This window comes from Rhipicephalus microplus, chromosome 2, assembly GCF_043290135.1.
Source record: "Rhipicephalus microplus isolate Deutch F79 chromosome 2, USDA_Rmic, whole genome shotgun sequence".
Lineage (NCBI taxonomy): Eukaryota > Metazoa > Arthropoda > Arachnida > Ixodida > Ixodidae > Rhipicephalus > Rhipicephalus microplus.
This window is the reverse complement of record NC_134701.1, coordinates 267,512,742-267,540,467: the sequence shown is the minus strand read 5'-3', so window position 1 is coordinate 267,540,467 and position 27,726 is coordinate 267,512,742. Positions and strand designations below refer to the sequence as shown.

General features: G+C 48.9%; 1 protein-coding gene across 3 annotated transcripts in view; it reads left to right on the top strand.

Moving 5' to 3' along the window:
• The window catches only part of LOC119170009 (Krueppel-like factor 3), a 145,721-nt gene that overhangs the window by 95,878 nt on the left and 22,117 nt on the right, over positions 1-27,726 (top strand). Inside the window, exons 6-7 of one of the 3 annotated variants that reach the window (XM_037421023.2) lie at positions 2,090-2,194; positions 23,787-24,004. In XM_037421023.2, coding sequence (XP_037276920.2) covers positions 2,090-2,194; positions 23,787-24,004 — 323 coding nt within the window. Of the gene's footprint in view, positions 1-2,086; positions 2,195-23,786; positions 24,005-27,726 lie in introns of all 3 variants that reach the window. The other 2 variants (XM_037421022.2, XM_075881222.1) reach the window with 2 other exon arrangements.

The following is a 27,726-nucleotide window of genomic DNA, read 5'->3' as shown; positions in this document are numbered from 1 at the left end:
GGGGGGGGGGGTGATTCTTGAAGTGAGAGAGAAGATAAAAGTGAGCCCCGTAACTGTCTGCATCTTAGTGCGACACCTCAATAATGGCTCACGAGGGATGGGGATAAGGAGGGATTTAAAGGATAGCGAGGATTAAAAGGGATACTCGGAGATAGAGCAGGGACAGACAGAGCCACATACGGAAATAAGGAGAAGACAAGAAAGGTGGACTCGGTCGCATGAGTCCGAGGACGGGGCGCCACTCGGCGATAGTTCTTGTCGGCGTCAGGAGATGGCGTAGGGCGAGCCAGTCGGCCAGAGCTGCGCTGTCGTCGGACATCGCGGGGGCACAACCGGTCGGCACGAAATACAGCGCTGGCTTTTGTCGCGTCTGCCCCGGTGCCTGGTTTTTCACGCAGATGGTAGAAATCGCAGGCGCGCGCTTTCTTGAGCGCTCGTTTGTGACAACGCGTTTTAAGTTAATTAGAGATAATTAGCGATTATGCTAACATATTCTTCTTGCATTTGCCGCTAAATCACTGCAGCACATATTTTTTAACTTTGGGAGGAAAGTTTTAGTGAAACAATCGGCGAATGTACACCGCAGCCACTCCACCCTAAATATATTCAGACCAAAGCCTTAGATGCCTTATCAAGTAACCGCCGCCGCCAACACGAGTGATGCAAAAAAAGAACATGACGTGATCAGAACACAACGTGACGCCATCGTGACGTCACTGTGACGCTGCATACCGTGCTGTCACGCTATGACGTTATCGCGTGACATTGTCGCCTGGTCAAAGGGGAGCTTATCACGGAGGCAGTGCACAACCAGGTGACGTGCAGAAAGCTTATTTGTTTTTTTTATTTTATTACATACGGCCGGCCCTTTATGAAGGCCTTAGGCAGAAGTGGGGCATAAATAATGAACGCGTAACAAGCTCAGAAAAAATAAGAGAGAAAAGAAAAACAAGTGCATGAAGTGATATATCGCGAAACAGTCACATTGGCAAATATGGAAAACATAAAAATGAAACAAAATATGTGGCATTAAGTACTCATAAAGCCCAAACAAGCCCATAATACAGATGCACGCACAGCATAACACACACACACACACACACACACACACACACACACACACACACACACACACACACACACACACACACACACACACACACACACACACACACAAAGTTTCAACGTCCATTCGAACATCGCAAAGGAAAGAAATACATGACATCACATGACTGCCCCACCAAGCGCAGTAGCGGCTATACCGAGCCATATCTCTTATCGCATACATCAATGTAGTGGCGTTCTACCGCATCAGGAGCTACAGCGTTCCACGCGGCGATTGTCCAAGGAAAAAAAAACAAAAATGAGTGCAGAAAAGTGTTTGTTCTTCACTTCAGCTCGGCCACTTTTTTTTTTGTCTGTATGGCGGGTGCTATGAGTTGGAATGGACGAACCCGTAACATTTTGTAATGGAACAAATAAAAAAAAACTTCAGCCTGTCGTGATTAGCACTCTGTTTCAAGGTTCTCTAGTTCTGCTTTCTGTATAGGAGGTGCGACGGGGATGTTTTTTTTTAGCTATAACTGTTTTAAATGAACCTAGCAGATTTTTTTTTTTTTTGACACTTTCCAGTTTCCCTATATGATAAGCTGTCCAGGGATCCCAGGCTGCCGCTGCGTACTCCAGTATAGGCCTAACAAAACGTTTTGTATAGGCTAATAATCCTATTTCTGTTGTTAAATGACCCAGCGTAGGCTTTTTTAGCAGTAAACGCAACATGTTCATTCCAGCGCAATTCGGAGGTTACGATTTCTCCCAAATTCTTATAGCTGCGCACTAAGGGTTGGTTATTGAAGAAATATGTGAATTCGAGTGGTTGCTTCTTGCGGGTTATGGTTATTGCTACTGTTATTGTTTTTCTGTTAACTGTTGTCTGGCATGTACAACACCAGTTCGCAATTGTACTTAATGCTTGATTTAGTAGGGCCTGATCATTAGGGCCAGATACTTCCTGACAAATTACGCAGTCGTCTGCGAACAGCTGAATTTGTGCGCTTATGTTCTGAACAATGTCATTGGTGAATAGCAGGAAGAATAAAGGACCGAGAACGGAGCCCTGCAGAAGACCAGATGCCACCGGAGCTGAAGGAGAGGCCGTACCATCAATGATTACACATTGCCGCCTTGACAAGAGGTACGCAGTAAATATATATAGGCCATAAGGTGATCATTTTTGAGAATGGGCTTCAATTTTAGTATAAGCTTGGAGCGGGATACCTGGTGAAAAGCCTTTTTCGAAGTATAAAAATATGTTATCTACCTGATTATGTCTGTGTAACGCTAGAGCAAGGTCATGCATTGTTTAGCACTAGTTGAGTGGCTGCTGACACCCGTCTATGGAAGCAGCGTTGCAGATCATCAATCAAATTATTGATCTCAACAAAGGGAGATATGTGCCTGTATGTAATATGTTCAAGCAGCTTTACTGAAGTACATAAAATTGATATAGGCCTGCATGAATAAGATAAGTGGTTGGCTGATTTAGGTATGGGGACAGTTTTAGCGAATCTCCCGTCATCTGGAAGTTCCGCACGACCCAGTGATTTACGATATAGCAGAATTGAATACTTCGCGCACCATTCACCGTATCGCACAAGGAACGCATTCGCTATTTCGTCAACAGCAGGATATTTCTTGGTATCTAAATTAAGAAGCAATGTCAGGACCCCCTCCCCTATAACGAATGTATCATCAATAGGAGGTATTTCTTCGACAAGCGAAACTTTTGAAGCACTGGCATTACCATGAATGAAGGCAAAACAAAAAAAAATATGTGTGTTAAGTATTTGAGCCATATTTCAAGTTAGTCGTCCGGTTAGTTCTGCATCACCGACGGATAGACGTGGCACCTTTTTTTTTTTCGTTGACAAGTATTGCCAGAACTTATCAGGGGATAAGAGAAGAAAGTTCTTTAGTGTCACGTTCTCGAAGGGCTCATTTGCTTTTTTTTTGATGCGGTTTCCTAGCGTATAACGCGCGGCTCGGTGATATTTTCTGTGTTAGCACTTGTTGGATCATCTTTATGTCTAGTTCTCGCTTTTTTTTTAAGTTTGCGCCCCATACGGACAAGGTTCTTCGTCAACCAAAGATTGCAGCTGCGCAAAGCAAATCCAGTACACCGACGTGAAAACGACGGGATTATATTTTATTTTAATTGTAGTTTCGAAGAAAACTGCATTTCTAAAGTTGATACTATATCTTGTGATCAGATATGCCATCGAAAATAGCGATTCTTCGATTCCTCCTTAATAACTCATTGGAAACAAAAAAAGAAGGTCCAAAATGTACTCTGCATTTTGTTGAGTGTTTGTGGGTAATTTAACTAATTGGGTTAAATAGTGCTAGATGACGAGGTCAACGAATGGTTGAGACGCGTCAGTATAAGAGCTTATGGAAAATCGTCTGACCAGTTAATCGCAGGTAAATTGAAATCTCCCGCAAACAACAGGTTGCAGGAATGAATCGTGTTCAAACACAAGAACTCGTTGAGGTTTTCAGCAAAGGAACTATCCGAGCTCAGGGGACGATATATCCCCAAGACAATCTGCATTTTTCAAGGAATAGCTTAAGCACAAAACTCTAAGTAATTCCTGGCACATTCGGTCTGTAGTCTGGACGCTCGCAATAATTCGTTGAATAAAATAGTGACTCCGCCCCCTCCTACCATCGCGGTCATTGCGGTAAATACTGAAGCCATTTGGTGTTAACTCGGGGTCACTGATGTCTTGATGCAGCCATGTTTCGTTTACAACTATGATGCGCTGATTATGCTCTGTTGTAATACTTTCTAAGTCGGCTAATTTCTTGAGAATTCAACGAGCATTTATATTTAGGCAGCGTATACTTTTCCTGCAACCCCTACTAGTTCACCGATTGCGCCTGACCCTATACTCGTGCCTTGAATGTCAGAAGCTGAGGAAGTATATTTACCGGTAAGAATAGGAACCTTTTTGTTATTGCTACTATCCCATCGAAAGAGGGTGTCATCGATGTTTATCTTGTCATATATGATTTTAACTTCCTTTCCCTCGCTTCTTTCTTTCGCAGCGCTATTCCACAAATGCTTTCGCGGTGTTCTATAGTGGCAGTGGAAAAATCTTCACTCATGGAAACGTTCTGGCCTTAGAGCTTGTAGCAATCTTTTTTAAACATTTAGTTTTTCACGGCAGTCGATAGACTTTAGGACAACCCGCAGTGACTTGTTTGCTTGTCTTCGTCCTATTCTATGGGTTCGCTCAACAGGTGTTACTTCAGCATCGAGTTTCTTTGCGAATAATTCATCGACAACGGTAGCAGAAAATCGACTGTCGCGTTTCACCGGGCCGCTTCCTCTGGGAGACCAAATACAAGAAAGTCTATTCCGACAGCTTCTAGGTAATCTTGAAATACGCCTCTCATCCTGGAAGCAACGCAAAACCACGCAAGGTGCAGAAAGCTTTCGTATAGGTGGACCAGGGAGGTTCAGTGCATCGAATGAAAGGAAAAAAGGATATCGCTTTCGCCTTCCGGTCGTCTTACGTGTGTACCCACGAGGGGATCCTTTTTTTTTGTTTTCTTTTCCCTCGTCCTCTATCCGGTTTGGTGCATGGTGTTTCAGTGGGCACGGCGTAGCCGACGAGCGCAACCGGAGCCGCGGATGTTAGCGTCGTCACCAGGGGCGCACTGCTACGAGACGGGGCTTCGGCCGACCAGCTCTCTCGCCTTACGGCGCCATCTCCGCGCCGCAACCGAAAACTCGCGTCCTGTCGGCTAGGCCTACACGCGTTCACCCGTCCGCGCCGTGTAACTTCTGTCGTATACTCTCTCTCCACATCGCTGTCCTGCGGCCCTCGCTCCGGGAACACGGTTGCCCGTGATAAGTACATGCAAATTTGACGTCGTGTATCTCTCTCTGCGTGGCGCATGCACCATGAATATACTATATCGGAGTCGTTGACCACTCCACCGCTTGTATATACTATCCTAATTTGCTTATCAGTCTCTTCTCGTTGTCTCTCTATTTGGTTTAATACCGTCGCGGCAAGCAAGCAAGTGGATTAACGCCCGTTTTAATAACGCGCCGTGCGACGGTTGGATTTGTGCAGCTGCCCGTATAGGCTGCGCTGTTCAAAGCGACGATCTTTATCGCCATGTATTCGCGCGTTTCGCGCACTTCCCCGACGTTGTATAGACGCTCCTGTGGACGTCGCTATATTCCGTGTCGGAAGTGATGGCTTGCATTAAGAACTTCACCGGTCTTGCTTGACTTTATTTGATTTCTTCGCTTGTGCGCGAATGTTGGAGAAATGACTGCCAGAGGGGGACATATTTTGCGGCTCAGTTTTGCAACGGGATGTCGCGTATAATGCGACACTGCAAATATGCGCTTTTTAAATTCGGGTCCGGAAAACCGAAAATCTACGTTCTTTCGTTTTTTGTTGTTGTTTAGGTATGTTTTTGTGCTGTTTCATGGGACAATAAGTTAACAAACGTGACCAAGTTTGCAATAGTTACGTTCTTATTCTTTTTATTGTCGTTGTTCCAGCTGCGCACAGATGAGAGAAGCGTCAGTACTCAGTCTTCCCGTTGGGCTCGATTGAGTGATTCATCAACTAACGAGCGCTCCTGTTCGCACTATTTCTCGTGACTATATATACAATAGCCTTTTGTTCGTAAGTGCGTCCATCGTCTATCGTAGCAGTATACCTTTTGTACGTGTTTTATCCGGCTTATGCGCGTGCGGCGAGCGACCGGATCGATTGGGAATATTCGAAAAATTGCGGAATTTTAATCTCGTTTGAATGGCCAGCGCTTATGTTATTGTTTCGACAGTTGAGAAACACCGAGAGTAAATAGGGCAATAGGAGAGAGAAGTCTGGCGCCTTTTCCTTATGGTAGACAATGCCGTTGAAAGTTGAACCAACTGAACAAACGTGTAAATATATAGAGTAAGTGAAGCATGCTACTTTTATCCGTGCATGAACCGTAATAGGCACATTTAGTGGCCGGTGATCCATATGAGCGTGCTTATTCCCACGACATGGAAGAAAAGGACAGAGGAAAAAGAAAATGAAAGAAGGGTTAATGATACTCTTGGAGTGCGGCATGCGTGAAGGATCTCGTTTGCACCTGCTAAGGTTTTTTCTTTATTTGTTCATTTATGTAGAACACTGTTTCTGTATACGTAGGCTTTCGCAGGCGCCAGAACGATGGTAGGCGTATATGCAGGCAGCAGCATCTAATCAAAAGTACAGTTAAATGAAGACGAATAAAAAATATATCGCAGGTGATCTCCTTCTCTCTCTCTTTTTGCGTAGTTTGAGGAGTCTTTCGAGGATGAATGAGCGTGAGGCAACAGGGAAAAGGGGGCGGGTCTCGCAAGCCCCCCCCCCCCCCCCCTGCGTGCGCGCTTTAAGCGAAAACGCACGCTGTCCTCCGCGGCGGCGGTGTCTTTTTAGCAGTGCTCGCGGTCATTGCATGCGTGCACGGCACCAAACGACAGGTTGCTAGCGAGCGGCCGGAGATGGCGGTGGTCTCCAAAGAGCGGTCGTCGTGGAGGACGTTACGAGAGAGGGGCAAGGGGGGTAGTATTCTGACGGACGTTTTCCGCGCGGAATTCGAAAGCGGGCGAAACACGCACAAAAAAAAAAGAAGAATCTCTACTGCGTGTTGGGCAGAGAAAGAGCGCAAGAGAAAAGAACGAAAGCAGGAAGAAGAGCTGCTGCGCCCGATGTGCAAGAGGAGGGAGAACGGGCGCTGCGAGAAAAGGCAAAGGGATTGGGGGAGGGGGGATGCGACTGTGTAGCGCGGGCTCTGCTTGAGCGGCTGACAGGGCTCCTAATGGGCGCTGACGCGCTCGTGACCAACGGCGTGTCGGCGCCTGGCCGCTCTGCTGCAAGCGTGCGCCGGGAGACGGAGCGCCGCAGGGCACTGAGCTCCGCTGGCAGCCGCCGCAACTGCGAATAGTTGCGTGCAGTGACTCGCAGTAGCGGTGCTTCTCGTCGACTCGCTCGGAGGGCGGAACCAGTGCGTTCCTCCCCCCCCCCCCCCCCCGCGTTGGCGCCGTGATACCGCCGATGATGAGCGTCACCGTCTATTACGGCTTCGAGTCGCAATCGAGCTCCCGGAATTCGAGAAACTTTCTCCGCTACGTCCTCGTGAGGAGAAGGGGGCTCCCCATTTTCGCCTGGCCCTCTTGCGTCGCTCGTGACGGTTGTCAAATCCGCCGGTGGTGTTCGTTGAAACCGAAACCAATGAAAAGCGTAACAGCTCGAGACAGCGATGTTCGATGGGATAACGAGACGACGACAGTGGCAGCGAGGTTATCCTGCGGTATACTTTGCATTTTTTTTTTATTTTCTATTTATTTATTTATTTTTATTTAACAATATTGCAGGTCTTCTGAAGACCCATACATAAATTTTCAGAGACGTGAAGAACCGTCTACACCGGCGCACGCCTACGTATTCTGTTCTTCGAACTTTTTTTCCCCCTCAGATGTTTTCAAGCCAACCGCCAATCGCAAGAGCCCCCAGCCTATTCCTCTGGCTGATCTCACGTCTGTGGCATTTGCTGACAGCTGGGGGGCTCTAGCAAATGTCAACCCCTTTCGAGAATTGTGCAATGCCGGAAGAAGTTCGAAATAGCTGCTGGGGTACTCGTGACAATAAGCAGCCATTCAGAGACGTCGCAAATACTGCTCTCTCTGGATCCCTTAAGTGTGTTGCCGGAAGAGGTCTTCGTTTTATGACTATTCACCAAGTTTCCCTGTAAGTGAAGGTACAGGAAACTAGCATCACGTCGATGAAGGCGTCATGTGACGTCACATGTCACCGAAGTTTCTGACGTGACACGATGATCTCATCCCACTATGTCGTCGCTTGGTCAAACGCGGCAGCCGATCGGGCAAAATCACGTTAAGCGGCGAAAACTTTCAAAAAGTTGCCCTGGAGGGTCAGTACATTGTTCAACCGAGAAGAGAAACAAATTGACTTTCCTCGCCGAGTCGTCTGTCATAAGGGAATGTATATGCGATTTGAGGCTTTTTTTTTTTTGTTTTGTTTCCACTCGTGCCATGAATAAAGTATACATGCCTGCTTACCATAACCGCGAGTTTATTGTACGCGCCTCTTGCGTCCACGTTGTTAATGCCTTCCGCAAACAAGCATGGCACATAGCTCGCCCCCTATAGATTAGATCTGATTCGTCTTCCCTTAATGAGAGAGGGTGTTTTTCGCGTAAGCCTCAGTGCATGCAGACGAGGCCGCGGTTATATACATCCATTATCCGGATTGAGCGGAGCGAATTAATCTGGCGCACATCTTCGCGTTGTCAGCGTTCCCAGGCGTGTGTATAATGGAAGAAGCGCAATTAAAGAGTCGCGGATTTTCATCACGAACAACAGAAACTAAAGAACAGCGTGCGCCTTCTGAAACAAGCTGTGCTCCCCCCGCGAAGGGCCTTCGGTGCTGTGTACTTTGTAACAGTTGTCTCCGATGGATCCTTCCTGGGCCTTGAGTCCTATTGGGAAATGGCATGCCTGCCGCGGACTTGCTTGTGCCCCCGTGTTTCCTCACCCATGTGGTTAGTAGTGTCTGGACCGGCTGGCCAAACTGGACTAGCTTAGTTTGCGCTTTGTTTTTTTATTTTATTTTGCCTGGTGGTTTTTCATTGTCGCCGCAGTCGTCGTCGCGTATATAAGCAATATTAGCAGTTCGAACGCGTCACGTTGTACGTATCTGTATAACATTTGTTTGAGTATATATAGCGGCACGCTACGCCGATTGCATGCGCTTCGCATGCGTACGGTAACGTTAATTTAGAACACCGAATAGGGCCCCGCCGCGGTGGTCTAGTGGCTAAGGTACTCGGCTGCTGACCCGCATGTCGCGGGATCAAATCCCGGCTTTGGCGGCTGCATTTCCGATGGAGGCGAAAGTGCTGTATAGGCCCGTGTGCTCAGATTTGGGTGCACGTTAAAGAACCCCAGGTGGTCATAATTTCCTTAGCCCTCCACTACGGCGTCTCTCATAATCGTATATGGTGGTTTTGGGACGTTAAACCACACATATCAATCAATCAACACCGAATAGGATTCAGAACCGGAAAGTAAACTGATTTAAAACATGGGTAGATAACGTCAGATATCCGCGACAGTTGGTAGTGAAACTATATGTTATCTCGCTAGATATGATAAGGTGTGCTCTCTTGTACGCGCGTACTGTTAAGCTCGTTCGGCTAATACTGTGCGAGTGAGAAGCCGCTGCCGCCGGGGTCGTGGCCCGAGTTATACAAATGGTAAAAAGCTCTCGCAATTGTACGGCGATAGCCCTATACCTAGTCATCGTCAGTGATAACACGGCAGCCCTGTATAGTACTCGGCCGCACAGCCACGCATACGAACCGGTGAAGAACGGGGGAAGAATGTAGAAACGACGCTTGATTGATATTTGGGGTTTAACGTTCCAAGATCATCATGTGATATGAGACGCGCCATATAGTGGAGGGCTCCGGAAATTTCGACCACCTTGGGTTCTTTAACGTGCACCCAAATCTAAGCACACGGGACTACAGCATTTTCGCCTCCATCGAAACAGAAGATGCAAAGCTTGGCTTTAAGATCACGTATATATACTTTTCTCTGAAGAATCGTCTCAGATAAAGCGCACAAATGCTGCACTTATGGAGAAGGATTCAGAAAGAGACGATCCTTTACCGCAGGTGCCCTCATTCCAGGTCACTCATGCTAGCGCACTTGATTGCGGATCTGTATATACGCTGCCGCAGGTTCTATGTCGTAGATAATTGAGTATAAAACGAAGAACTGGCCACAGAACAATCCACGTCGCGTACTATACAGATAAAAACGGTATTCTTCACCGGAGCTAGTGGGTTCTCATATATATGTATATTTAAGTTCCGCTGCTCAAAACGGTGTAAAAGCTATATGCGAACCCCCTAGCTCCGGTGAAGAATACCGTTTTTATCTGTCTAGCACGCGACGTGGATAGTTCTGCGAACAGTTCTTCGTTTTATACCCAATTATCTACGAAATGGAACCTGCGGCGGCGTATACAGATCCGCAATCAAATGCGCTAGCATGAGTGACCTGGAATGAGGGCGCTTGAGGCAAATGTTCGTATCTTTCTGAATCCCTCTCCATAAGTGCAGCATTTGTGCGCTTTATCTGAGCAATTCTTCAGAGAAAAGTATATATACGTGATCTTAAAGCCAAGCGTTGTTTCTTCTCATTCGATGGAGGCGAAAATGCTGTAGGCCCGTGTGCTCAGACTTGGGTGCACGTTGAAGAACCCAAGGTGGTCAAAATTTCCCGGAGCTTTCCATTATATGGCGTCTCTCGTAATCATATGATGGTTTTGGTACGTTAAACCCCAAATATCAATCAAGCGTCGTTTCTCCATTCTTCCCCGCGTTCTTCACTGGTTGTTGTTCTTCAGTTGTCAAACTTGCCTTAGGCAGGCATGACCTAGCGCCAATGACACAGTGCGGCTTCAACCCGGGTGCGCTGGGTGCTAGCCCAATATTCTACCACTTAGTTACGCCGGTGCTTGTAACTTGTTGTCAAACCTGCCTTAGGCAGGCATGACCTAGCACCAATGGCGTAGTGGGGCTCGAGCCCAGGTCCGCTGGGTGCCAGCCCAGTATTCTACCACTGAGCTACGCTGGTGTTAGTGACTTCTTGGCAAACTTGCCTTAGGCAGGCTTGATGTCGGGAAAGCAATCGCGTTTATACAGCTTTTAAAGCGTTTTAAAACACCGAAAGAACAACCAGTCGTCGCTCTATGTGATTAGCGTAAAGATTGGCCCGTCCGATGCTCCAACCCACCACAAAAGCTTGTTCTTGTTTCCCTATTAACTGTGGCGCATATTCACTTCAGCCTTAATTCCTCGTCGTCGTCAGCCACTGCATGGACAATTGGCACAAAATTCCTTGCAAGTGTTTGGCTGATACCACGCTTCTCAGAAGAATGACAAAAAATAGCATAGCAAATGCCGGCCTACTATCCAAAAGTTAATTATTAATACACTAGTGGCTACCAAGCAAGTGTGCTTGCAGTATAGTTACCCAATGAGTGTTTCGAAAAGGCTCTGAGAGGCCGCTCTTTTATATAGCTTTCGTTGTGACTGTGCTGCGCCTATACCGCGCAGCTCCTGGCGTTTTTTTTTTTTTTGACCATCTGGTGTTTATTAAGGTGCGCTGACATGGCACAGTACACGGGCCTCTACCATTTCGCCTCCGTCGGGATCGAACCCGCGACCTTCGGGTAAGCAGCCGAGCCACTGATCCACCTATAGGTGGACGCTGCTGCAGCTTCGTTGGTTCTCAGTGTATATACATCGTTCCAGCGATGATAGTCTCTTCCGCGTGCATATGCACCACCGAGTCATATTGCTACGCGGCGCAGCACAGCTAGACGCCGAGAATAGTGCGGCGGCGGTGCTCTCTTCTCGCGGCGTGACACGACACCGGATTGCTGGGTGCGCGGTGGTTGGTGGTGACCTACCATTATACGCCATGGCAAGCGAGCGAGAGAGCGGAACGGCCTGTGTGTATATACACGTCCGTGCCGGCCCGCTTTCGCCGGGTTAGACCGGCCCGTGCCGCGCCAAGCCCAGTCACGAATTCTGTTTCCGAAGGCGCGAGTCGACAAGCCCCGGGCTCGGGCTGGTTCTGGGGCGTGTTGAACAGTCTGCGCGGGCGTGATATCGTACGATGCCGGTTGCGTTGCCTCTGCAGCAGCTATACGCCATTCGAAATGCGAAGAATTTCTTTGCCTACTGCAGACACTTTGAGCGTTTCTATCTATCTATCTATCTATCTATCTATCTATCTATCTATCTATCTATCTATCTATCTATCTATCTATCTATCTATCTATCTGTCTATCTATCTATCTATCTATCTATCTATCTAATCTAATCTCAAGCCCTTTCCTCCAGGCAAGTGTGGCACATATACCGTGGCCGCTCCCGGTATGCGGGCATGCGCTTCAGGTGTTGTACAGTTTATACCTACCTAAGAACGATGAGAACAGGCGGTGGTAATTTAAATGCGATAGCGTTAACAAAAACCGACATTGGCAGCGTTGACCCAACGAATGCAAAGAATAAATGATGTGGTCTCAGCAACAATCGAACCCAGGCAATCTGCGTGATAGTCAAGTTTTCTACCACAGAGCCATGCCAAATATCGGAGCTGATTTGCAGAAAGACCCTATCCCGGCGGAATGTTGGTGAAATAGTCAATTGTAGTTGCAGTGCTGCCAATGTTATTTTATAAACATTAAATACTCGAATTATACAGGTGTTACGTCGGGTTAGCGTCGATTGTGGTTAATTGCCATCAGCTGAAGTGTGTCTTCGTTGCACTATCCAAGGCTACCGTCCTCGCAAGCACAAGCTCTACATTTCAGCTTATACCTGTTTCTGGTGTTACCAATATGGATGTTGCTGTCGGCATCGTTACGCAACTGTAACCAAATGATTATATAAAAGCGTGTGCGACTGTTCAACATGTATATGTCTATGCTTATAACTTTTATACGTTCTTTTAGCGTCATTTGGTAACGTTTCGCTCAACAAAAAAAATTGTGCCACCTTCTTTCCGTCCGCATAGAATTGTTTTCATGGTTAGTGGGATCTGCCAAACTGTTCATTTATATTTTTTAAAGGTGAGAACCTTAGACGCCTAACCATCATACCCGAAAATTGACCATCAGTGTCTTCGTTTGGCGAGACGATACTTCTCAAAAACTGCGTCAGCGCGAGTGGTGCGAAATATGATCGCGTAATGATGTCACGGTATGACGTCATGGTGATGCCACTGTGACGTCATATACCTCGCGTGTCACGAGGACGTCATCGCGTCCTCGTTCCACGTGAGGTCTTCGCATAGGTGTGCCGATCTCGGTGGCAGTGCTAACTTAGAAGTGTGGCAGTTTGGGCTAGTTGGTATGACATGACGATAGTTATAGCGCGAGAACAGAACGACGACTTGTCTCTTTGTCGTCATTCTGTTGTCGCGCTATAACTATCGGCAGTGTTAAGCCACATTAGTCGCAGGAAGCTTTCGGGTTCAGTGGGAAAATCAGTACAGTTGACAGCGAAGAAGGGGAATATGGCTTGCGCCTTCGAGTCATGTGGTCCGGTTCTTGGCCATTGGGGGGTGAGCGCCATCAGTGAGGAAGATCATCATCATCATCATAAGCTTGGGCGGATGTATGAGGGTGAGTTATAAGAGTTGGCGATGACGCTGACGTGTTGTTGAAAGCGCAGAGTCAGCGCACTGAATGGACAGGGAAAATGCCTTGGGTGTGGCGGAGAGTGTACATTTTCAGTGACGCACATTCATATCTTAAGTTCTCGGAAAATTCGAAATCCACCTTCGCCATAAAGTCACTTCATTATAAAGGCAGAGCACCGTAATCCCCATAGTGTAGCCGGGAGGCACCGGATTTTTCGATGTGGAGGCTATTTCGTTGTAGAGGAGGTCGAGTAACTTGGATGTAATGGAGCACTTGACAAGACTCGGTTGTGGTGGATGAAATTCAGTGGATGAATTCAACCGCAGGTGAAACGGGGAGCGCCGACAGCGCTTTAGGCATGCCTTGCTTCGCAAACTCTTCTAACCTATCTCTCTGTTCCAGCATTGTATTGCAACGGCCGCTGGATGAAAAAAGCACACGTGCGCTCTTTCATCCAGTGGCCGTGGTATTGCTATCGGCGTCCTGACTAGGTCGACAGCCCATTTACACCTCGCCGACGCGGATTGAGCCGTCTTCTCTTGTCGGCTGTCTAGTGGATTTGTCGTCGTTGTTGTGCCCCTATATACAGACTCATTTTCTGTATTGCGGTGGAAGATGACGGCGCTTCATTTTGCTGTTATTTTAGTCTTCTCCTTGACCTCTCCCGTGGTCTCGCGCCTCGACTGTACGCCGACTGCCGCTGCGCAAAACCTCTTTTTCGAAATTTCCCTTCACTCGTATCTCTGTGTGTTACAGCGACGCAGGGCGACGGAGGGAGGCGTCGTCGGCAAGTGGTTGGAACGGTGCTCCGTTGTTGTTTGTTGTTGTGTGCCTTCGGGAGAACCACTTTGGTAGGATTGTTATTCCTCTCACGGGAGTACCACGCTCCTATACTTGTTCTACCAATTTCGCGGCAGCGTTCCAATAGGTGCCTTCGGCGTAGTTACCTTGCCGTGTTATGCTATATCTCGGCTGAGGCGTCGTTCGTGCAGGCAACTTTGCGCCCTCCCTCACCACCATTGGTTGGATCGACGGAGCTGCCGCCGCGCGCTTAACAGGCCGTCTCACGTGTCTAACCCCCGTATTCTAATACTCCGGCATGGTCTAGTGGTTAGGATACCTGGCTCTCACCCCGTATTCTAGAACGTCCCTTCACTCAAAGCTTCACCTTCACTTGAGAAAGCCGATGAGAGCGCCGTCTCTTGGCACGACAAGTCACTGCATATGAACAACAATTTGCTAAAATTCTTGACTAGCGCAGCGTCGTTGCAGGCCGAGAGGTGGCGCAGTGCTCAACTCTGTCAAGTGAAGGGTGAAGGTTGAGTCGAGAAGCGTTTGTGAATACGGGGGTAAAACACGGCGACTTTCAGGTTTGCGAATTATCAGGCAGCCGTAAAAAGACGACCGATCGTTCTCGCCGCAATGGTCAGCGGAGCGCGACCAACATGTTAAAATTTTTTCGTTATTTTCGCTACGGTGGCGCGATTTTTCTTCGGTCGGGACCGGTCGAAATTGCGCCGAGCCGTCAATATTGCGCCGACGAGTTTGTTTTTGTTATGGCCGCTGTTGCGCAATTTAAGACAAATTTAGATGTAGATTTTTTTTTTTTCAAAGGGACGAAACGCTCGCTCTCTTTGCTGCCGTTCGTGAAAACCTAGCATTAATATAGCGCACAGATTCTTACGTTACGTTTGAAAAAATATGAACAGTATGCCAGAAAGCACGGCATCCCTAGCGCGCCACGCCACTCGCAGAGCGAAAAGCGCAGACCATTCGCAATCGCACCATGTGAAACGACCTTTTACTACCCGCAACCTCGAGTGCGCTGCACGCAACTTCCCAGGCGCCGGACCGGTCTGAGCGTCCCCCTGACGCGCGACCCTCCGAGAGCGCAACCTCGGCAGCGTGGCAGGAATCGGGGTCGCCCTCGGAGGATCCTCGCGCTTCTTTCTCCGCTTTCGCTGCTCCTCTCCGTCTCACTTCGCAACATCCTAGAGAGGACGAAGGGGAGGAGGAATCGCCGCTCTGCGGCTTCGCCCTCTCTACGCCGCTGCTGCGGGTGCACATAATCGGGCGCAATCGAGAGAGCGGGCCCCTTGCTGCGGCTCGCACTGAGCGCGTGCTGTACGACACATCGTCGATAGAATCAAAACAAACTTGTCGGCTGCTTCTTTCGCTATCTTTGTTTGCTGCTTTTTTTTGCGGCTTTCGTGTTTTCACATTGCCAGAGGGAGATCTTCGGATAGTAGGTGGTCAGATAGGTAGGTGTCTTGGCTTGTGTGTCGATTTAATTATATATGCGGTACCGCGTGTGTGGTTTACCCCGTGGAATTGGCTTTTGAAGGAACCCCCAAGCAACTTGCACACGCAAGCCTCTCGCATCTCCTAATCTAAAACTTTAATACGTATCCCTCCCCTCCCTTTTTTTTTGTGTGTGTGCGATGGCCAGATGTGGTTGTAGTGCGCCAAGAAATACTGCGCGAGGTTAAGTTCGTTAGAAAAGGAGGGGTCGTGTGGCACGTTAGAACCAGCGCTCCTTGACAGTTCTCTGCCGAAAAAAAGCCATAATAATTAAGTGGTCGTCGCTGTGGTCGTCCGTTGTTTTTTGTTAAGTTGACCGTGAACGCCAACAGCCAGCTCGCCCGAATGGCCGCCCTTGTGAAGAGGGCACTCTGACGTGGTGGTAGGCTGTGTTGTTGCAATTAGTGGAGTGTGCAAAGTCTTCTTCTTCCTCGTGTTCTACTAATTCGAATATGGAGGGTGTTGACCAGAAACGTTTTGAGAGCGAGTGATCTTGTGCATACCATTCTCACACTTTTTTTTTCTTGCGTTTTAAGCGCCTAGCAAAGCAGCTAGCAAATGACCGTACTACTGGTGACGATACGCACATTTTATACATTGCACGGCAACTGTCGCCCAGCGCTGTCTGTGGAGGAAACGGATCTCCTCTGAATTCCGCACCTTGATAGCAGCGCGGCTTTTCGCTGAGCGACGCACTTGGTTGTACATTTTCCATAATACATTTCGTGGGCCTTCTGTGTCAATCGGTGGCTGCGCGTGAGACACATTTCGACCACCGTATTCGGGGCAAGATTTGTACGCGCCCGTGAAGTGAGCTGCGTGAGGAATTTCACGTATATTTTTGTGTCACGTGCTACGCGTCTCGAATATCGCTGTTCTCGGACCTTGAAACATGTCGGACGCGATTCTGTGGGCAACAGGTATAGCGTGTTGATTTCCTCGCGCAGTTACACCGAAGCTTCAGCTGGAGGCACTTGGCTACAACGCGGCTTCCGGTACGCGATTAACCTTCGAAGATGGCTACTTCGACGTTTTAAATCTTGTGCCATGGTTCCAATTCGGTTCGTGGATTTGACGTGCCGTAACAGCAATTTGAGTTTGGGGCACGTCATACACTGGCGCATTCCTGCTTGTTATATTTTCAAATTTATCTACACGGATCGGATGCCCCGTGAAAGTGCGTCCTCTCGCGGCCAGGATTTGAACCCGCTACCTCGTTCTAAGCAGCGCATAGTACGCCACCCCCGCTAAGCCACCTAGGCGAGCTTGTCGACTTTTGAAGCCTTGATGCTTATAGCCTTATGCAAGCTGTAGAGCAAACTAGTTGGATGCGACTGTTGGTACACAAGAGACTAGATCGGAGGCTGAAGTCGTTCGCGTCATTAAAAACGATCGTTCACGTCTGCGCGCGCTTCCCGTCTATAGAGAGTTTTAGTATTGCGGAATGGTGCTACGTACGCATCACGCAAGCGCCTTGCGTTACGTGGCGTCGTTTGGCACTAATCGGCTTTTAGTACGCCGTACTACCCGCGTACGTAACGAGCGTGAAGCGTGTTGCGCCATGTGGTAGATCTAAACAGAAGCACGTGTTGTTGACAGCCAATGTGAGCCAATCCAAGTGTTATAGCCAGATTATGGCCACATTTTAAGCCACAGAGCCGATCTGTGCTTGCCTTCGATGCCGCCATTTTGCAAAACGAAGTCTCGCGCTGTCGCGAACTTGTTCGAGAGCGGCGCGATCACATCATACGTACGCACGCACGCATCTCATGCGTGCGTGCGTTGCGGCTGCCTACGTAACGCGATACGTGCGCGTTGCGGTCTGCGCAAGCGCACTACGCAGAGCGTGGCGTCCTTACGTACGCAACGCCGCCACGTACGCAGCGTACGCAGTATTAAAACTCTCTTATGCTGGTGTTAACGTTGGCCACGTTCCCGCGGCAGCTGTTCTGCCTGTCGCGCTCCTTTTCCTTGCCGTAGAGGTTGTTGGCGGTGAAACGGGGGGGGGGGGGGATTCGCCCGGCGTGGCAGGTAGGCTACGCGTACAGCAACGGGCGTCTCCTGCGCTCGCAGGGCGGAGGGGGCGTGCCCCGGCAAAGCCGCCCTTGGCGGGGCGCGGCGCCTCATCCGGCGGCGTTTTGCCGGGATTCTCTTGTCACCGCGCCTCCGCTTTCTGCCGAGAGCGCGCGGAAAAAAATACACGCCCGCGAAGAGATTCGCCATTTGCGGTGGCGGCGCATGCAAGCAGCCGCGTTGCGCCTTTCAGTGCGCCGCTGGTGGGAATAGGCGGGTGACCAGGCGAGATTGGAATAAAACGAGTGAATAGGTTAACGAAGGGACACATGTAAACACTGAATATGCCGGTTTCCTGATACTTTCGCTAGAAGATTCAGCAATAGACCCTAATGGGAAGGGGATGGGTCGGGATATATGGGGGGTGGGGGGTGGGGGGCTGCACCTACTCGCAGCAACTTCCGCCTCCTCCCTTCTCTTATGCTTTGCGTGTGTTGAACCGCGTGGGTGTAGTACAGCCGAAATTATACTCTCGTCTCGTTGACCGCGCATGCGCTGGTTGCTTTTTTTTTCGTACAACGCTGTACTTCCGCTGCACTTTCGCCGGGTCTCGTCACTGTGCGCAGTATAACGAAGAACGCCGAAGTTTTGATATTTTGGACAAAACATGTACACCTTGGGTTACCGCCAGTTTTCAAGAGCACTCACAAGATACTTTTCAAAAGCACTCATAAGGCGGCACAAAAGTAACTGAGCAGTCAACGGTAGTCTGGCATGTATCGCGCGTCAAGTTGCCCTCGAACAAATGGGCTTGTATGTTAGGGGGTTGTTGAGTGTAGAGGAGTAATTAAACATCCTACAGCGACATTGCAGAGAGAGAGAGAGAGAGAATAATCTTTATTTCGTGGTAAAGTGTGGAAGGGCTCAGATCCTGATCGGTATGGCCCAGATTCATGGCTGCATTGGCCTCACCGCCAGCCTGAGACCGGTCGTGTTATTTGCACCTCCGGATCCGGGGCTGGATAGTTGTGCCACCCCCACTGATCTAACGCGCTGGGAAGTTAGCTCAAGTTAGTTAGAATTGCGGTCTCTTGTTACATTCCTACGACATGTGGTTTATTGGTGACGTGCCGCTACACCACGGTGGAGAGAGAAGCGGGCCTCGGCGCCTGACACTGAAACTGATGCGGCGCCGCGAGGCGCGATTCGTGGGTGAAAATGTGGCTCGAAGTGTGGAGCGCGGGGCGGGCGCTGCTGACTATGCGAAACCATCGCAGTGACAGGTGCGCCTCGTTTCGCCTCCGCCGTTTTCTTTCTTTTTCGGCTTGTTCTTTCGCTTGTTCTTCTTGCTTTGGCGCTGCTTCGGTCCGCTGCTGCCTAGGTGGGCGCTCGGCCATGCTGGCTCCATTTGCGCTGCTTGCTTCAGTGGTCGTCCCGTCTCCCCCTTCCCCTTCAGTTGTGCATCCACGCGCACCGGGTGGGAGAAGAAAACAAAAAAGGCGATGAGTAACCCAGCTAAAGCAGTGGGCATGCGCGCTGGAGCGGTGGCAGAGCTTTTGTTTGAGAAGCCCGTTGCGAGGTGAACGAAAATAAAAGTGGCGAGTCTTTGAAGGCGAACTGTTGCTCGTGTGCCGACTCTGCGCTGGATACTGTGCCCACCCCTTTCATCGCACATGTGTCGGCCGCGCAGGCGGCTACGAGGTTCAGCTTACCGAAACCAATCGGTGAATAGACTAACTAGCCCCGTGTTCCATCCTGCCTTGCGTCTTTCGTCCTCTGAGCTAGCTATAACCCCCATCACGATGTTCAACCGATTACGAATTCGCCCGAATGTAGACTGTATCCAACTACCGGTGATCGTCAACTATAAGAATGCGTTGCGAGCATCTTGTGCGAATCTCGTCGTAGAAAGCCAACCAGGTGCAGTGATTACAGTGTGTATGCAGTTCTTAGACGGATCAGTAGCAGTGCTGCTTATAAACTCGGGGTAGATGGAGGTTCTTGAATGGCGTTGGGGTTACCCGAAATCGTGTGCTCCTCTTGCGGCTGCCGCTCTTTGGGCCCATGGAGTTACTCAGCCAATTCAGCCCCTCCGTGGCCAGCAGCTCCCCCAACGCTTCGCTGTGGTTTCTTGCGCGTGGGTGGTATGGCATGATTGGCTGACATGGCCACGTGACGTTATATAGTGTGGCTTCGGCTGAACACCATTGGCAGCGAGAGGAATAACCTTTCCATCTGAAATGTTTGCGCAGGCACACAAGGACACACAAGAGAACATTTCAACATTTCAGATGGATATGTTCCAATTAGGTCGAATCACAGTTTTGCTTAAGAATAAGCAGAACGATGAATTTCGCTAAGGCCATATGCAAATCAGTATAGCTGTATCGGCTTGGATTTGTCTCGACTTACAGCTCGTTTATTTGGTGAATAGTTTCAGCAAATAACGCAAAAAAAAAGTTGTCGGCAAATATTAGCGACATTTTCTCGGAGTTAGTACGAGTGCATTGTCTCACGGTCAAGTGAGCACCGATTGCGGGAATTGCACACTACATTCACACGCCTTTCTGACGAAACGACCTGTATATCGAAGGATTACTTGCGTTTAGGCTCATGATCTTGTGCGCATTATACCGTGACGTGTATGAGTGTGACGAACTGTATATTTTGGTTACACCGAGCGACCGCAAAACCTATGACATCTTCTAACGCATGGCTTTAATTTGTTGCCTTTTGCGGGCTCTCGCTATATCCGTTTTGAGGTAAGAATTCAAATATATGTAAGAGGCAGAACTTTTTTTTTTCGAATTCTGACGCTTCGTCAAACGAGCGCACGACAGGCGACATAACTTTGCTAAGTGTCCTTCGACAGCCGACGCCTGCAGCGGCCGCCCAAGGACACTGTTGCACGACGGGGGAAAAAAGTTCACATTTTGTTGTACGACGCATCCCCCACTTTACGAGTACATATATACTATCATCATCATCATCGCCTGACTACGCCCACTGCAAAACAAAAGCCTCTCCCATGATCCGCCAATCAACCCGCTCTTGTGCTTTCTGCTGCCACGTGGTGTTACCTGCGAACCTTTTATTCTCATCGGTCCACCCAACTTTCTGTCTCCCCTTTGTGCGTTTGCCCTCTCTGGAAATCCAGTCAGTTACAAAGACCAGCGGTTATCCTGCTTATGGGCTATATATGTGTCCGGCCCATGTCCATTTCTTCTTCTTGATTTCAACTATGATATCCTTAACCCCGGTTCGTTCCCTGACCCACTATGCTCTCTTCTTGTCTCTTAAGGTTACAGCTATCATTTTTATTTCCATCGCTCGCTGCGTCGTCCTCAACGTAAGCTGAACCCTCTTTGTAAGTCTCCAGGTTTCTGCTCCGTAGCTAAGTACCGGCAAGATACAGCTGTTATATGCCTTCCTCTTGAGGGATAGTGGCAATCTACCTGTCATAATTTGAGAGTGATTGCAAAATGTGCTTCACCCCATTCTTATTCTTCTCAATCACTTCAATCTCGTGGTTCGGCTGCGCGGCTATCACCTTTCTTAAGTAGACGTAGTCTTTTACATCATCAGTGCACAATTACCTATCTCGAAGCGCTGCTCTTTTCCGAGGTTGTTGTACATTACTTTCGTTTTCTTCAGATTAATTTTAAGACCCACCTTTCTGCTCTCCTTGCCTAACTCCGTAATCATGAGTTGTAATTCGTCCCCTGAGTTACTCAGCAATGCAATGTCATCGGCGAAGCGCAGGTTACTAAGGTACTCTCCATTAACTCTTATCCCTAACTTTTCTCCTTCTAAACCTATGAAAACCTCCTGTATGCACGCAGTAAATGGCGATGGCGAGATTATATCACCTTGTCTTGCACCTTTCTTTTTGCCGCTTTCTTTATGGAGCGCTATGGTGGCAGTTGATCCTCTGTAGATTTATTCCAGGATGTTTATATATGCTTCGTAGACGCCCTCATTCCGCAGTGTCTGCATGACGGCTGATATTTCTACTGAATCAAACGCCTTCTAGTAATCTATGAATGCTATGTATAGTGGTTGGGTGTATTCTGAGCATTTCTCGATCACCTGATTGATAGTGTGAGTGTGGTCGATTGTTGAGTAGCTTGTTCGAAATCCTGCTTGATCCTTTGGTTGATTGAATTCTAATGTTTTCTTTACTCTGTTAGCAATTACATGTGTAAACAGCTTGTATACTATATACAGAGAGCAAGCTGATCGGCCTGTAAGTCTTCAAATCCTTGTCGTCCCCCTTCTTATAGATTAAGATGATGTTAGCATTCTTCCAAGATTCTGGTACCCTCCCCATCAGAAGACACTTCGTAAACATGGTGGCTGGACTTTCTAACACAATCTGTCCTTTGTCTTTCAGCAGATCTGATGTTACTTCATCCTCACCAGCAGCAGCTTTGCCTCCTTGCATTCCCTCCAAGGCTTTACCGACTTCTGTCATTACTGTTTGAGTGTCATCTGCATCTGGGTTGCTGCTAGTTTTTACATTATGGTCGTGGTGGTCTCGACTACTGTACATGTCTCTTTAAAACTCCTCCACTACCTTAACTATCATATCCATGTTGGTAATTACTTTGCCTTCCTTGTGCCTTAGTGCATACATCTGGGTTTTCCATATCCCAAGTTTCCTTTTTATCGCTTTGACGCTTGCTCCGTTCTTTAGAGCATGTTCAATTCTCTCCATGGATGTTATACCTTCTTACATCGGATACCTTACGCTTATTAATCAACTTAGGAAGCTCTGCCAGTTCTATTTTGTCTTTTGTGTTTGAGGCGTTCATGCTTTGACGTTTCTTAATGAAGTTCTTCGTCTGCTGGGACAGCTTGCTAGTGCCCTGTTTAACTATACCGTACCTCCAGCTTTCATTGCACATTCCTCACTCGTACTCGTCAGATTATCATTCATTTATTGCGTCAATGCTAAGGCCGGTACCTCGATAAGAGCCGAGTATCTGTTCTGAAGCGAGATTTTGAATTATTGTACTTTTCCTCTCATTGCTAGCTTATTGTTTGGCCTTTTGCGTATCAGTTTCTGTCGTTCCTTCGAGTCCAATTGAACTCGACACCCTGCCATTGTATGGTCACTGCATCGTACCTTGCCAAGCACTTCCACCTACTGCACCATGCCGAGGTGTGCACTCAGTCTGAAGTCTATTTCGTTCTTACTTTCGCCATTAGGGCTCATCCATGTTCTCTCACGGTTCACTCGTCTTCGCTATAGAAGGTATTCAGAAACCGTAAATTATTGCGTTGCGAGTGGTTCTTAAGATAGAGAAAGGAAGAGAAAAGTGAGCCCCGTTATTGTCTGCTTCAGGAGCGACACCGCCACAGAGCTCACAAGGGATGGGGGTGAGGAGGGATAAAAAGAGTAGAAGTAATAGTATAGAAAAGAGGAAGAAGAAGCACCAACAAACTGAGGGGATAGGAGAGACAGGAAAGATGGAAGCACGGTCACTGGAGTCCGAGGACGGGGTACACTTGCGAGAGATGTTGTCGGCGTCTGTAGATGGCGTAGAGCAGGTCCAGTAGGTCCGAGCTGCGCTGTCACCGAAGACCGTCGGCGACAGGAGGTGACGTAGGGCCAGCCCAGTCGGCCAGAGCTACGATGACGCCGAAGGTCGCGAGCGCGCGGAGCGCGCGGGCGCACAACCGGTCGGCACGAAATCCAGCGAGCGAGTCCAAAAAAAAAATTATTGCGTTCCGCGAATTATACCAACTCCCTTCTGGCATTTCTAGTCCCGATCCCATAATCCCCTACTGCCTGGTCTACATCCTGCTTCTTTTTTACCTTCGCACTTAAGTCGCTCATCATGTATAGTGTACCGTGGGTTCACCTATAACTCATTGCCGATTCCACGTCTTCGTATATACTACAGATCCCCTTTATTCATCCTAACGCCAAACTTTTAGTCAGTCGTACCTGCACCGTTGCTGTTTTAAGTGCAGGGTTATCGTACATGTTTTTTGTGGTAAGGACCGCATGATGTTGCATTAAGAGGGGCTGCAGGTGTTGCGACGGAACCCAGCACTTGCCTATAATGGTTATTTTTCGCTGTCTTTCTTTTTCAATTGTTTTTCCAAAAGTATGGCGTGTGTTGCCTGTATAGCGTTCACTTTGCCCGTTGTGCATCGCAGTGCGCTGCAGCAGCAGCAGCCTGCGTCGGCGCCGCTGACGCCGGCGCTGAGCAACGGCGCGGTGTCCGCCCGCCTGTGGCCTCCTCCGCCGTCCGTGCCGGTCGCCGCGGACTCGGACTTGCTACGGCGCCGCAAGGTGCACAAGTGCGACTTCGAGGGCTGCCAGAAGGTCTACACCAAGAGCTCCCACCTGAAGGCGCACAAGCGGACGCATACAGGTAAGGAATACGCGTGGTGCTTCGTTTGTATACCACCTCTCCGTTTCAGTTTATCTGCGTCCTCTGTATACGTTTCTGTATATACACGAGCGAAGATTTGTGGAGTGTTGAGTGACGTCACGTATTTCGACGGCACCTGCTCAGAGCCTACATTTTTTGTTTGTTGTTGAAAATGATTGTGCTTTTAGGGAGAGCGCGACCTATCACGACAAATTTTTCTCAGGTTCATGTTGAGCCAACATGCGGTTTAAATACGAAACAAAAGTAAATTCTTTGAAGACAATGAGCCCACTCTGCGGGTTAAGTGTGTTTCGGCGCGAAATTAAAGAAAGGAAATTTTTTCCCTTACGTTTGCTCTTCGGATGACGATATTATGGGGGCGAAATTAACAACGGAAACTTCATATGTATAGTGACTTTGCAGTAATTCATGTAAGACCAGTTCGCCCAGCAACGAGCTCTGCTAGCATAATTTATCGGTTTAAAGTGATCGTATGAGTTCATTTAGTGTCCGCCTTGAGTTTTGGTCTATACTTGTTGTAGAGACGCTAAATTTTGGATATCTCAGAATAACTAACGCGGATTAAAATCAGATTAAGTGGTTCATTTTTTGGCCATAGTTAGCTTTATATAGGAGCATTGAAGCATGCAGTTTCGGTTCTTCTGTCTCAGTACGCGCCGAGCTATATAGGAGCGTGCGTCCTTTTTTTCGCGTGTCGCGCGTTGGCGCCACTCGGTAACAAAAATATTTTCACCCGCGGTGAGAGCGAGTCCAGACGCGGAAGGGTTAACGTTCGCGCACGTCGCGCCAGCGCCGGCTTATGGAGCCTACGCGGATTTGACCTCCGTGTCAGCGGTATTTAATCGCCCTCGAGTAATGCACGTATAGCGGTGTGTGTGCTCTCGTGATGCGCTGAATCAACTGTGTGCTGCGCCGCGGTGCGTGTAAGGTGTGCGAACTTGGGTGTGCGTGCCCCGTGACCCACCTCATCTCCTTCCTGCTGAGGTGACGGTGACTGGGCATTGTGGACGGCGGTAACGCTGGCGCGGTGCGTATAGTATTATAATAACGCGAGGTGATTTGCATGCAATAACTTCATTTGCGCCGTAACCGTACTTTCGCAGCAGCAGCAGCAGCAGCACAACAAAGCTATATTAAGCGCGCTTTGTTTGGAACACTTTGGGATGCACTCCCTGTTTCATCTTTTACAGCGGGCGAGTATTAGTTTGTCCGTAGGCGGACACTAACTCCCCCTTTTTCGCCGCAAATTACTGGGAAGTAGGTTACGCCGCGCTTAAATTTTCGCCGCGGCTAGCTTATAGCCAGATGCGTATACGAAGAACAAAGCGCGCTTGATGGAATGAATGGCCTATAGGGGCGACGTTGTGCCTTTGCTGTGTGAAGCGCAACGCTCTGGGTTGTGCGATTTACGTCGCTGTGTACGGAGAGGAGCTGTTCAATGAATGTGTAATGAGAGGGTACATTTCAGCGGGGAGTTCGACGAACGTTGCTGAGAACCCTGGATGTTCCGAATTAAAAAAACAAAAACAAAAACAGAGACCTCTTCCGTACGCAACAATCTCCTCGTGGCTTCCGGTTGAGGTTTGAAGCGTTACACCATGTTTTATTGATTGCGCGAAGTGGCACAATCTTGGTGGTCGTCGATGTTGTGTGAATCAGACGCGTATACTGCCGAAATTTTCGTTATCCGTTCTATCCTTTCCCGCCCTCTGTAGTTGATCGCCTTGCATTTTGAACGTTCATATATGTGGCCCGAACTATACACAATTGATGGGACTAACAACACTCGCTAGTATTCATTCTCCGTGTCTTCTCACAAAACGCATCGCCTAACAGGCAGGCAGTCCACTATATAGTCGTCGACCTGCCGGTATACTCTCGCTAACAGCTTGTCTGATCGATTGATCATTGTTATCAGCGGTGGCGGCGCGACCGCCGCTCGGGCTGCTTCGCTCGTATAACGAATCGCCGTCGCTGTTTACCCAAAATCCTGTCAGCTCTTGGGCCGTTATAGGGCTAGCCATTTACTCGGCCCAAAAAGTGGCTGGGCTGCGCCAACAACGAGCCCCGTGGCGCCTCCTCCTCCCTTCCATACCAGCATGCATAGCGCCTCTAATCGAGTACATATACGGCGGCGGCGGCCGTAATTGCGAGCAGCGGGCACTTGGGCGCGTAATTGATGCGGCCGTTCGCATGCGTGCGACGCGAGCGCCAGGAAACGGCGGCGTTTGCGTGGGCGTCAGCCGCGCCCCGTGCTTTGCTGGGGCGATGCCTGGCCGTCCGGCCGGCCGTGTAGTATATACGCCAGGCTGTGTACGAAGAAGGCGCACCCGGCCATTGTCTGCGCGCCGACGCGGAATCATCCCCCGCTAAACAATTTCCGCTCTTCCTTCGCGCTGCACTCCCCCCCGGATCTGCAGAGGTCTCCCGCTTATTAGCACCGCCTGGACAGCGAAAGAGACGTAGCAGTCTTGCGCCTCTCTCGCGCGCCGTTTTCCTCCCCTTCTTCTGCTTATCCTGTTTTGCGCGGTGTGCCGAGTTGGTTAAGCGACGCCTTGCATGCAGTCGGCGCACGTAAAATGTGCGGAATGGTACCAGATGCGCGCATATATATGCTTGCGCGCGAGTTTCGTGTTCGCGGCGTGGGGGGGCGCTCCACGAGACGACTTGAATGGAAGCTCGCTGATATTCCCGGCACGCGGCCACTATCCACCCAGGGAGCAAAAAGGAGTGCGCACGAAATCGCGCCGAGTCGAGGAAAATCTGCAGTTCGGCCACATTTTAACCCAAGATGGGTGGCATACCGCTCGCGCTTGTCTTCGGAGTCGGCCCATCGCCGTCGATGTTCTCTTGCAGGGAGTTGGGTCTGAGTTATCTACACGTTCGCATACAATTGTTTGCGGCTTTTGGGTCATTGCTGCGCTCGTATATTCGAAGTGAGCGGGGCCATTTCGGGGACTTTCATTATCCGTCAAGCCTGAGTGGTCCAGTATTCGCCTGTCATGGACCTGTAAGTTTGTTCCGTTTTATAACGATTAACTCCGTGGGCGTTGCTTTAGTGTCATCTAGATAGTTCGTGCATGTTTCTAAGTTCTAACAAGTCTTTAACAAGTTTTCACTCTGGTATTCAATTTACCATGCGCCATCCTTCCAAGGAAATTAACTTCCTGGAGGCGACAGTATTTAGTGCTGCAGGAAAATTAAAAGACGACGCTTACAGGAAACCAAGAGGTACAGCCAACGATACCTAGATTACACTGTTCATCACCTGCGACACTGCAAGCGAGGAATTTTCGTCGGAGAGGTGATGCTCAAGCAGCCTAAAAGAAACATTAGTTGAAATTACCCGCAAGACGTCCCAAACGAGGTCTACAACGAAGCACGTAAACTAGATAGGAAAACAACACTATAGTTATAAGGACTCCCGTGCAGCACCCATTTTTACTCGCACGATTCGTCACGGCGCTCCCCGTATCCACACGCAGCTGTCTTCTTCTCCCCTACTGGGATGGAGGAGTGGGCACGAAGCATATACAGGAAATCAGTTCTGTAGTGTCGAAGAAGATACGCTTATCGAAACGCCGGCTCAAGCACATAACCCCTGATTTTTGTTTTGTTTTTTTCATCGCAATCTTCTATCTTCCCATACCTGCCCTTTTCTCTGGACTGTTGTGATTCTTGGTAAGCAGACTTGCAGACTG